This window comes from Atta colombica, unplaced genomic scaffold, assembly GCF_001594045.1.
Source record: "Atta colombica isolate Treedump-2 unplaced genomic scaffold, Acol1.0 scaffold125, whole genome shotgun sequence".
NCBI classification, from domain to species: Eukaryota; Metazoa; Arthropoda; class Insecta; order Hymenoptera; family Formicidae; genus Atta; species Atta colombica.
Window position 1 is genome coordinate 3036651 of NW_017259212.1, and position 12450 is coordinate 3049100.

Below are 12450 nucleotides of genomic sequence, written 5' to 3' on the forward strand. Positions count from 1 at the left end.
TAATATTGTAGTAATAAAGTATTATAATGAATAAAAAATGTAGAGTTTGGACATCGTGTGAAAATGATTATCTTTTTTTATTACATTAAAATGTAGCAAACTCGAGAGATTAGCCAGACTCCTCCAATGTAAGATAAACTTTATCTCGGTTTAACTCATATCTTATTCTAATTTTTAGAATTAGAAATATTAACTTCCTGTTCATCTTTTTCTAATACTTAGGATTACAAAAAGATAAATAGTAAGTTAAATCGATTAACATTAATCTTACATTGCTGGAAGCCGGTCTTTTAATGCCAATAGGCGTATGTCGTTATTTCTTATCTGCCGAACATCAATGACTATCTTAGGAACAACAATGTCTTTTTTCTCGTTATGTCTTTTTATACTTAATGATTCGACTGGCCCGCACCGCGTGCATGTTAAATAAATACTTTCAAAAGTGTGTATAAATCGGTGTATAATGTATTACATATAAACAATTCGGCTTCTCTCTTATAGACTTATTAGAGAATCCTTTCCAGCAAGCAAATTATAACAAATTTTATACAGGATAAGTTTAAGCGCCTTTCTAAAGAAATACGATTTAAACTCGTTCAAGAGTTATCGTCTTTTAAATTCAATTTGCCTGCGGAAACGATTTCCTATAATGAAACTGACAAAAATGGTTGACTTTTGATCGATAAATTTATATCTAGACGTTTGAGATTCTTTTTGCTTTTTAAATAATCGAGAATCTCACTTTTCGCAATTTATATCACGTATTTCTTAAAGGTGTACGAATAAGAATTGTAGAAAAATTAGCCATAATGGTACAATTGAATATTTCGCAATTTATATCACGTATTTCTTAAAAATGTACGAATAAGAATTGTAGAAAAATTAGCCATAATGGTACAATTGAATATACGATTAAATTTCAATTCATTTTGATCAGTTCATTCCTAATGATCAAAGGTTAACTTGCATTCATTTTCGTGAAATATGTAATGAGCCAATCATTTACGCTTTTCGCATTTATTTTTACCCAGTGAATGTTGAATTTTATCATTTCTAAGCTTTGCTGCAGGGTGCGGTTAGCGCTGCGAACGTCGCGTTGCTTGAAGAATTCCGAAACCTACAAAAAGAAATTATAAAATATTTTTATTGTGGTATAATTTTAAAAAATTAAGTGCAATTATTTTTGAGAAATTAAAATTTCAAAGAAATGACTTCTTCTTACTTCGCGATAATCATATTCTGTAATGAAGTAGTCAGGAACAACGCTAAGTATGAGATTGTTTATTGAGAATGATTCATTTGCATATAAGGCTTCTATTTGCGACCAATAAGCTTTAATGTGACGCCAAGCGAGATAATGTCCGTGTGGATTGGCAGCAATAGACGTTATGACAGTATTAACTTCTTGTGCTTTAAACAGATTTCGATTCAGTGATAGTCGAAGGTAACGTTTAAGTAACCAAGGATCCATTGTCGAGCCTAAAGCTTGCAACATTAATAATTTTTCACTCTGAATTTGTGTTTTAAGATAAACCTGCCAGCAATGCTGCCAGTCAGCCTCTTCTCCGAACTTGATACCTACAAGCATATTAGTGTTACAAATTATTTTACTTGCGTTTCTCTAAGACTGATATTCATAGTTGGTTCTTATTTCTCAACATTATCTTAATTAATATCTTAAGATGCTATATTGTTCCGATTGGTTTATGACTTAAGATTTAAGATTGCTATGATTGATTTATGTGCATTTAAGATGATTTTAAATATAAGAACAGTCTATGAATACCAGTCTATATAATTATATTGCTATTATATTATCTATAACTATATAAACGTAACTATATAAACATTTTATATAAATAGTATATCCTTTCTTTACCTGCCATATAAACGATTTTCCGTATATTGGGTGCGATGCGTGTATCTTTTGATATCCAATCTTGAAAAAGACTTTTTGCAGATTTCACTACATCGTCCATTTCTAATTCAACAGCGGATTTTAGTACTGCTGTTCTCAATAATCTACATTAAAATAAAACTTGGATTAATGTCCTGTTAGTCAGTGAATATCTAATAAAAATTAGCAAGATTTTTAAATACTATACGATACTTTTTCAAGTGAGAGCCTTCATCCGTCAAGCCAATGTATTTTGTAATTGGACCCATCAGTTGTTTAAAGAATAAGGTATATTTTTTATATGCTGCGCTTTCGGCCAGTCTGTCTTTCCAAAAGTTCAAATACCGAAGTACGGTCGCCCATGGCGCATAATCTTTTTCATTGACGAGATAAAGCGAAAGTTCTAATGGGATTGAAGCATCCACCTCACCCGCATCACAAAGCGCAAATGCATCGTCGATGAGATTCGCCCGATCTGCCGGACTGAACTTGGTATGATTCTTTATCAAAATTTTAATGATCGAAGTCCACATCTCTTTCGGGTAATTTACTCGATAAAAGCCAGTTTGGTTGATGTTGCATTTGATGTAATCGACATCACTCGATATGTCGAAAGTTGCTAAATAAAATATGAAATAATTGTTAATTTCTTAATCAGGATTTGTAGAAATCGGATGTAGCAAAAGTATGTGTCTTCTGCATCATAAACTTACATATACAGATTGCGCTTTCACACAAGAGCTTGCGTGATAAGACTGAAGAGGAGCTAGCTATATCTTATTATATGTATCGAAGGATAGTTATATTCTATTATTTTCGTTCTTCCAATGTCCATAGACATGCTATCTTTGTGCAAAAAAAGAAGATTTAAGAGCAGCAGAAACAAGCTAGAGATTGCCCGTTACATGCTTCCTTCTCCTTCGATCAGCTTTTAACAGAAGCGCTCGCTCTATATATATAAGTCTAAGTTCTGAATAGACATAAATTTGAATTATTACCATCGGTCATATTCATCCACACTTCCGTATAAGATTCTGTCGAGTCATCCTTGTCTGTATAACAATGCAACGGGATGTACCATTTGTAGTCAAAGGGTGACTTGGGATGCGAAATATTTGCTCCTTCTCGAGGTGAAGCAAGGAACCTTTTTTGGGTCGCTGTGATAGTATTATCTTCACGAATGATGGTAACAAGTGGGAAGCCCATTTGTTGGATCCAAGTATTCATTATAATCTATATACAATTTAATTGTATTAAATATATGCAGTAAAAACGCGCGAAATAATTATTCTTACATACTTATTGCACTTACTTTCACATCAAGTTCTGTACTAACAGATGAATTTTTAGAATGTTTTGTGAGAACCTCCCACAGATCATTGGTCTCCGTATTTCCATATGCGTGCATATTTAGATAATCATTTAGTCCGCTTTGAAAAGCACACGCGCATAAAACTATTTCCAACATATAGAGGACGGAAGCACCTTTGTAATAGCTAACCGTATCGAATATGCTTTCTATCTCAATGGGGTTTTCAACGAATACGCTTACAGGGTGACTATTGGCTAGTGCATCGAGTTCAAGTGCTCGTTGCGTTTTGTGTAATATGAATAAATCCATCATGCCCCATTCAGGAAAAATATGATTCACGCCTTTGTATTCAAAAAACGTCGCAGCACCTTCATTCAGCCACAGATCATTCCACCATTTCATTGTTACGAGATTGCCGAACCATTGATGAGCTAATTCGTGAGCCATAATAACGGCTATATATTCTTGTATTTCTGTAGGTGTTTCTTTTGGATCGTACATTAAAAACGATTCTCGAATAGTAATTAGGCCCCAATTTTCCATAGCAACGGGTTCAAAATCAGGAATTGCTATTATATCTAAGCGCAGAAAAAAAAATATATATAAATATATATATATATTATAAAATATTAAAATACAAAGTATTAATAATTTTTTCATAAGTATCCATATTTTGTTTGAAAAACGTACCTTGCTTTGGCAAAGGATAAGGTATGCCAAAGAAAGATTCAAAGTAATCCATAATACGAGTAGCAGTGGTCGTGGCATATACCATATGCGGAAGCATATGCGATGCGGCATATACACTTACAGATGTGTTTCTCTTTGTTAATTCGAAAACTCTTTTAAAATCGCATACTACAAAAGCCACCAAGTACGTTGACATGTCTACAGATTCTTGAAAATCGTCGCGTAGCTGAAAAGCAACATTATTCTGAATCAGGTTGATGCAAATATGGTCACTCGCAGATAATACCATAATTGCAATAATCTGATTTGTTATGCTTACGATCAGCAAATGGAAAAAGATGATATTTTTGAGATGTCAATCATGAAGCTTTCATATTAAATTAAATAAGTAACATTAATTAAATAACATATTTATTTACTTACTAAAGTACTTACAAGATTTGTACCCAAATAAAATCCAGCCTCCTCAGTATTTATCGCAGGCATATTACATAACGCAATATGAAATCTATCTCTATATATTGATATCTTAAATTTAGCTTTAAATTGTGGTTCATCGAAACATGGAAAGGCCATGCGCGCGTATGTTGGTTCGAAACGAGTTGTAGCCAAATATCTAAAAAATTAAAAAAAAAATTGAAAAGCCCAGTCTTATTAAATTTTATTTATGAAGCAACGTATGAGAAAATATTTATCTGTGTAAAGGGAATAATAATAATAATAATAATAATAATAATAATAATTTTTACCTGTAATCTCCTTCAGGCGTGATGTAACTGCTAAAATAGAACCCTTTGAGTTCAGTAGAATTTAATGTTGAATTAAAACTCAAAAATAGCGTGTAATTATTCCTTTTCCGAAACGATGAATCCTCCAATTCCAAATATAACTGCTCACGCTTCGGATATTCGAGTAATTTCGCGATTTTCAGCTCTTCTTGACCCTCTTTCATTATCTAAAAGTCAACTCTCGAAAAATTATACAAAAACTACCATTGTAAAATCTGTACACGTACTGTGTACTGTGATCGTAACTTACTTGCTCCTTTATTGTCAAATTTTTACTATGGAAGACGATAAATTTGGTCTCTTCATCAACATAGAATTCAATTGTGACTCGTCCTAAAAATGAGAGCAAACTATTTATTACGTACAAATGAAATATTTTTTTATTGAAACGCAAAATTTTTTTAATTTACCTCTAAATTCTAAGGTTGTAAGATTTGGATGCATGGTAATATTATACCTAGTAGGATGTGCGAAAGCAGGTAATCTTATGTTATCCCATGGAAACACCTGTAAAATTTCTCATTATTTATTAAATTCAATAAATAAAAAATATAATATTTATTGCCATAATTATATCTACTAATTCATTTTTCATTATGTACGGTATGTATATTAGCCTTACTTTAATTAAACATATTCTAAAGCAAATTTTTTTTCCAAATTTCTATATTTTGTAGATTTTTTAATTTTACGATATTACAAATATTACAAAATACACATAATTAGCTTATTTAATAAAATATAATATAAAAAATATATTATTTAATTAAACAAATATTGTAGTATTGTATAACCATTGTCAATAAATCAAATAGAAAAATTTTTCAAAAGCAAACAAGATATATGCAATTTTTCGTCTTAAATATATAATATTAATCATATTAATGTTTTCACATGTATTTAAATGTGCGTACCTCTCCATTCTCCATCCGAGGCACAGCATCCTTTTCGTCATTCATAATTTTACTTGAGCCTTCTTCGGAACAAACGCAGCCTAAAGAGAGAAATAATATGTGTTTGAATATATGAAATAAATATGAAAAACGTAATCTGCAAAAATTAAATTTATGATGTTTAATATTGTAAATTTTGAGAATACGAGGCTCGCTCAAGATAGAGATTTGATATTTAAATACCAGTTCGCAAAGGCGCCAAGGCAATGATAAGTGCTGTGACAAGAAGTACCATGCAGCAAATACAAAGTACGCAGTAAGTCTTTCTCTCAGAACATCTAACGACTTCATTTGCGCGCTCGTAAAAGTTACGTCTGTGCAATCCTGCGCTGCTATCTCCTGAAACAAGGAAAATCCTATAAAAAGGAATTCGCTTCAATATCATATAATTTTGTATAAATTCGCCGTAATTATAATTGCGCATATATAATTTATAGCTAATTAACATAATTAATTTAATTGATTAACATAATTAATTTAATATAATTTTAATATAATCAATTTTAATTGATTAGATAGGTAAAAAAAAAAAATTCATTGCATAGCTATTAATATATAATCAAAATAAATTTCTTTCTTTATCAGCTTCGTATCATTCTCACAACGCAACAAATCGGAATAAGAAGTTAATATAATTACAAAATAAAAATAAGTCATTTTAAATAAAAATTCTCAAATTTTAATTATTTTGTATATACATATAATTTATAAAAAATAATTTCATTATGTACATATATATGTACATAAAAAATATTATTTGCATATTGTTTAACTGAATTTAATTTACAAATTATATTTAAGGTTATTAATTTAATATTTTTATGCTTATACTACAATAAAAAGTTCGCTCCTCACGATTAAGCTCTTGACCTGGATTTTGCATTGTTGACTATGCAGAATAACTAGTGCACTTAACTTATGCAAAAAATGAAGTAATAACATTTTTAATAATTTGAATATTAACGTTTTTAATTTTTAAAATTTTTATTTATATTTAAAACAATTAAATATGTAAATATTTATTTCTTATATATTTTAATTAAAAGTAATTAGAATTTAACAAACGTACGAAATATGTTAAACTGGTAAACTTGTATATAGAAATGAATGTTATATAATTCCATCTAAAATAGTAAAAAAAAATATATATTTATTTTTGTAAGATTTGAGATTTTTTAAAATTTGATATTAAAATTATAATATTTTTAAGGAATATGTATTTAATGCTTCTTGTAATCTTTTTAAAATTATACTTTTTTTTTGTTCAAAATATGGATAATCTTAATTTATTATTTTTGTAGTCAAATTTTTAAGCTATGATATAGGAATTTTATTCTAAAAATAAATATTTTTTAAATAAAGATTTGTCTTAGAGATTTTTGCGTAGTATCAATACATTAGCTTTATTTTATTTAGTTCTTATTGAAATTTATTAATTTAAATAACAATCAAATAAAATCTTTAAATCTATAAAACTTGAAAACAGATAATTCGTATAAATTATATGACGTTTGTGACATGTATAATATTTTTGCAAATATATTTTTTTACACATGCATATACATAGATACATGCAACGAAATCAATGAAATCATCGATAACATCAACTCGTTATATGTATCTATTTCTGCTTCAATAAAAAGACCTTAATAGAGACCTCAATAATAAAAGCCATGAATGATTATGATACAAGCGCGTGGGTGAGAACGAAGTGTGCATGCTTTAATTCGAAAGATCAGAGGGAGCTTTCGTTTTATTGATCGCACACACGTGCTTTATAGTCTATTCGCAACTCGTGGAGGATTGTAAGTGGGCCATCTAACCGAGTTCTTATAGAAAAGAAATCTAGGTATAGTATGTATGTAAATATGTATCAAATAAAAAAATGTCAGAGGCACGCGATCGTATTTTATTCCCCAACAAGCCACCCAGCAGGAAGATCTCACCTGTCAGAAAGGCAACATCGTCCACATCCTGCTCGCTCATCGCGAACCGATTCGGCGGCGGTCTCCGATGAACGAGTTCTTTTACCTGACCGTCTTTCGAGGCATAGGCGACTTTTATGAGCGGCTCTCTCTGTTCAGCCAGTATTTGCGCGGATGCTTGATCGTCGCCTCGTAGCTTTTCCCTTGACCGAACTTTCGCCACTGTACCGTCGTCTCAAAATTGCTTTTGAAGCTTCAACGAGGAAGAAGTTCGACTTTAATAGACGCCGTTTGGAATTTAATTCACCGTGAAGCCGGTTCGCGTGTGCCGCCGCGATCATTCGAGCCGTATCAGTTACTATCGGCTCAAGTCTCTCTATCATTCGCTACTCGCAAATGCAGCAATGTGACCGGATTAGGTCGCGTCTATCTTTTTTTTTTAGACGTTTGAATAAGATCGATCAGTAATCTCAACGCTTTATCGATAGCACGCTTCTGAGATATGCGTGGGATTTAATGGGCAACATCAGAAATCAAACACGAGCAATGACGCGCGAACGACCGACGTCACTCATTCAGCGTAAACGCGCTGACTCGTGCGTAACGGATGCACCGAGCACAACCGGGACTCGGACTTTATGCAACACCACCGCAAGCAGCACGACCGCAATCAACCCTACCGTGAAGAACCAGTACCGCCAGTACGCGAGGAACCGCGAGCTTATGAAACCTAAGCTGAGCGTTCCGACTCCGTCGGTGAGTCTATAGCGCGCGGCATTCCCTGACATTTCATTGGCATTAAAGGCGTGGGATATAGCTACTGCGGAGTTAGGCAGAAATGGCGGCTTTCCAAACCCCCTGGTAGTGGACTGCTTTACGGGGGTGGTTTTGCCGGTCCTCGTGAGTTGGGGGTGGTTAGCATTACGGTGGCGCCATCCCTGATCTATGCTTTGCAACCTCTCCGTAGGTGGCCCATCGTAATATTGGTCTCAGTTGTGGAAGCAATCAACCGAGCAATACAGGGGCTTTATGGCTTTTTATTTCGTTTTGTTTGATATTACAAAGTTTGATCCAATGCTAGGATGTCTTTATGTTACACTTTTAAATTGTTTATACTCAGTTAATACTTGTTTTGATTTTATAAAAGCAAAGAAAAGATTTACTACCTATCATTTCTTTTCATTGCTTTTTCCCGTTAATACGAGTTTTGAAAAATTAATAAAGTTGATTTTATTGTGTATTAAAGAAAATGTGTAATTCCATGAAAGCTTCTTTTTTATATGTTTTTTTTGCCAAGATTACAAAAAAAAATGTATGTATTTATAACATGTAATGATCATGTGATTTTATTACATTTTCTGATTTTAAGTCATTTATAATACAAGAACTTAATTTATGATTTCGAAATGTAACAGAAATTATTTACGATTTGGATCCTATTATATTCAAGCAGTAATATTGTATAATAATATTTAATAAATTGATATTGTATTGATACAATTTTAATTAATTTCTCTCATCTTTTGTATTAAACTATAATAAATAACAAAACTATACATATAGAAAGCTGTTTTCACAATGTATAAACAGAAAGCAAATGTATATAACTACAATTCCGTATGAGATATGTGACCTTTTTGAGATCAGAATCGCGCAAATGGATCAGTTTGTTCGAGGGGTCCATATCGATTTTCTTTTCTCCACGCAACCCCTCTGACAATCGCATTACGTTCATTTACGAAATAACATTTGTGCTTCTATTGAAGATAGAAGAAGCTTTTTTGATGCGAATTCTTACAATTTAATTCAGCAGAAATTAAAAATTAAATATTAAAAAAATGTTTAACATCATTTTAGAGAAGACATAGTTGAGCAATATGATTTCTATATATTGACATATAATTAATTTAATTTCAAAGAGAGATACAAACAAAAATAAAGTTATTTATTGAATTTAATATTAGATAAAATTATATTTTTTTTGTAAATTAATTTTTTATGAGAAGAATTTCAGTATACGTTAGCGAAAATATCTGTGAATCGATAAAATTAATATGCGGACTAATTTTGATATTGACAAATATGGAGAAAAGGAATGTTATAAATGGCTGAACTTTTGAACTTATGACCCTTTGTATTTTTTTCTCGTTGCTCCAGAGAGACTTCGACTACGAAAAAGATAAGTGTTGTATAATATAAGTTATTTAGATATTTAGATATTTTGTGGTCGCAGTGAATTTCGTGTTGTTTTAAAATATATGTCGTATCTGGTCAAACGAATTCCGACGTTGGCCGAAACGCATTGAAACATTCATGCCCTTTCCGACTGCAATATGTTCGTCGAAGTTACGTGTCCCGAAAGGATCGGCTAGCGTTATAAACGTCGATCTTTTTCTCAGTCAATTTGGTTTCGGAAACACGGTTTTCAGAACACGTACTATTAGTATGGTGGATCTTCCGGTAATCAGCTAAACACGCGGACGCGATAAATAAGAGAAGAATTGAGATATATTAAACTACTATGAAGATCGTAAATTCGAAAGCTTTCTTCCTTATAAGTCATATAAGGCCATACCTATCTTTAGATTTTCCTAAGTAAGATTTGCATCGTGAGTAATCACGAAGGGCAACAATTTGCAAATTTTAAATGTATGGCAATCTATGTAGTCACGCGAACATCAAGAGAGCGTTATCTCAAACATCTAACTAAGCAGTATTCACGTTAAGATGGAATTTATTAAATTTGAATAATATGAAATCACAAGAATTATTTGAGCAGAACACGTGCATACAGACAATCTAAGTAAATACCCTAAATATATCATGCGGATCGTTACGATCTAAATTCTGTATAATCAATGAAAATGCGCGTGCACAATTTCTACCTGAAACAGTTTCTCGCAAAAACCACGCAGCCAATCAATAAAATTTATTGTACGTTTTTTATCTTTTCGTCTGAAATATCTTTTTATCGATTATATTATGTTCTATATGTTTTTGCATAATGTAATTTATATAAATATCTAGCACATAATATATCTAGCACTTTGTAGTAAAAAATTTAACAAAGTATAGAGGTCAGTTTTCTGTGAGACTGAATTAATACCTATACACTTTTGAAACATGATATAGGTATATTTAACGAAAGCGAGAAAGAATTCTAATGCAGTCTAGTGCAGGAATAAAAAATAGATCTATAATAAAATGTTACGTACCTGAATCGCAGGTTTTTCTTGCGGCATGTCTTAACGGTGCCTTCACGTCTATTTCTGCAGGATCGGTAGATTCATGTCGCCTAGGCGTCCTAGACAAAGGCTCCAATTGAATATTCTCACTGCTATCCTTTCCTGGACTTCCTTTCGGCATTTTATTTTTACTTTTCTATTTTCTCGTCTACTCCGACCGATCTTTTATTCGGCAAAATCGGAGTTTCGCGCGGAAGAAACTTTTTTCTTTGTTTCTGAAGCGCTTTGTTTGTCAAATGACATACTTCGAGTTTGTTGCTGATTGACGTTTTGCTAATTATCGCTACTTTATATCGCTACTTTATACTCGAAAAATAAATGTCGGAGTCACAGATCTTCTGCCATCTTCAAATATTCTCACGATATCTCACGATGGTATCGATCGCCCTTTTCCTATATTGGACGTAATGTTCATGTCAAAAATTATATCGAGTTATTCTTTTGATAGTCTCAGTTAAATTTACACATCGGCACAGTACATCTGTACATGTACAAATATTTTATGTCGACAGCATTCGCATTGGTCCCGATATAACGATATGTTGCGCATAAACATTCAGTTTTATTTGAAAAAGATATTGTATAAAAATGATCGACAAATGTGATCCGTGATCAAACCGTTTTCTTCAAGGTAGTGCACATCAATTAATAAAAAATTAATAACATTTTATTACTTTCTTCGTATATAATCTCATGTTGAACTCAAAGTAGAAAGATATAGATACTTTGATATAGAAAGATATAGATACTTTGACGTCGCTGCTCGAAGATTTTATCTTTTTTCTATAAATTGAACATATGTTTCTTTGTGCGAGGCTGAATAATTACAAATTAAAGAAGTTCATGATAACTTTTATAAATTATAGACAGCAGTTAATCAGTCTTCTATTTTGTATTCTCCATGTCGTTGATTAACTTTAAATACGATATGTTTTTCTTTGTCAAAAGTTACTGGACGTTCAATCAACTTACATCTGCAATATTATTAAGAATTATCTATTATAATTTTTTTATTCAAGTATACTAAGGTTGTGGTTTAAAAGAGATATTAATAGAGGTAGTAAGAGTTATTCTCGTCAAGCTTTACTGTTGGATCAATACTTTCAGAATGGAGATCTATTCATAATAAAAAAGCCAGAAGTAATAGGAAAAATATTTACAATAAAATATTTTATAAAATGTTTTTTTATAATTTTAAATTTTATTATTATTTTTCTATATAACATATATAACATGTTTTTGTAAGTACCTCGCTGTAATTTTTAATTTTTTATTATGTTATTGCAAAACAATTTGTTCATTTTTATTGACTATGTTTTTCCTTGCATAAATATCGCTTCCATAATTCGCAGCATTAATATTTATATGAAATATTTACACGCTTACCATTTAATCGCATAATGAGTAAAAACATAGAACATAATTAGCGCGATATGTATGCAAACAATGAAATTATGAGAACAAGTATCTGAAATTGTCAATTGTTATCATAGAACGTACGGAACTATATCACTGTTCAAGGTCTACATAAAAGCAATTTTACGATCCGACTTATAGCGATCATTATGAACGATATTTGCGCACGCAATGATAATAGCTTTCATCCGCTATTATCATTGTTCGTGCGGCATTTTGATAAG

General features: G+C 31.4%; 1 protein-coding gene across 1 annotated transcript; it reads right to left on the reverse strand.

The window, feature by feature from the left end:
- Positions 1-958: 958 nt before the first annotated feature.
- On the reverse strand, positions 959-11028 carry LOC108694826 (endoplasmic reticulum aminopeptidase 1). The gene is made up of 15 exons (XM_018204500.1): positions 10781-11028; positions 7587-7799; positions 5824-5979; positions 5602-5681; positions 5098-5194; positions 4938-5020; positions 4649-4854; positions 4335-4515; positions 3900-4125; positions 3210-3787; positions 2896-3130; positions 2111-2516; positions 1880-2022; positions 1223-1578; positions 959-1117 (listed from the first exon to the last, which is right to left on the reverse strand). The coding sequence occupies exons 1-15, from the start codon at positions 10929-10931 to the stop codon at positions 959-961; spliced, it is 3270 nt and encodes a 1089-aa protein (XP_018059989.1). The 5' UTR covers positions 10932-11028.
- Between the last annotated feature and the right edge of the window lie 1422 nt (positions 11029-12450).

Bases quoted from the DNA above. Each gene is read 5' to 3' on its own strand.
- LOC108694826 (XM_018204500.1), bottom strand. From the start codon at position 10,931: ATGCCGAAAGGAAGTCCAGGAAAGGATAGCAGTGAGAATATTCAATTG. The intron at 5,682-5,823 runs GTATTTAAATAT...TTCTCTCTTTAG, and splicing joins CTTGGCGCCTTTGCGAACTG to GCTGCGTTTGTTCCGAAGAA. The intron at 4,126-4,334 runs GTAAGTACTTTA...GTTGCTTTTCAG, and splicing joins TTTATTTGGGTACAAATCTT to CTACGCGACGATTTTCAAGA.